Here is a 222-nt window from a genome sequence, read left to right as displayed (position 1 = left end):
CCTTCTCCTGTGTTTTTGACTTGGTACGGCACCTCAAGAAATGCTATGACGACCAGCCTGCTGACGACGAGGAGGAAGAGGCAGAGAGAGGGGAAGAAGAGGAAGAGGCAGAGGATGACGCAGAGGAGGAACAGGGCCCGGAGCCCCCAGCAGGGCCTGAGGGCCCACCACCAGAACCCCCAGACAGGGAGGACCTGGGCCAGGCGGAGGCCACAAAGCCAG

General features: G+C 62.2%; 1 protein-coding gene across 1 annotated transcript in view; it reads left to right on the top strand.

Moving 5' to 3' along the window:
- Positions 1 to 222, top strand: part of ZFHX2 (zinc finger homeobox 2) — a 27,706-nt gene that overhangs the window by 17,672 nt on the left and 9,812 nt on the right. The window contains exon 12 of the mRNA XM_010831413.1: positions 9 to 218. Within this exon, the coding sequence (XP_010829715.1) occupies positions 9 to 218 (210 nt within the window). The remainder of the gene's footprint in view (positions 1 to 8; positions 219 to 222) is intronic.

The sequence above is a fragment of the Bison bison genome, unplaced genomic scaffold, assembly GCF_000754665.1.
Source record: "Bison bison bison isolate TAMUID 2011002044 unplaced genomic scaffold, Bison_UMD1.0 scf7180017864526, whole genome shotgun sequence".
Taxonomy (NCBI): domain Eukaryota; kingdom Metazoa; phylum Chordata; class Mammalia; order Artiodactyla; family Bovidae; genus Bison; species Bison bison.
The sequence above is the reverse complement of the archived record's forward strand: the minus strand, read 5'-3'. Positions and strand labels throughout refer to the sequence as shown.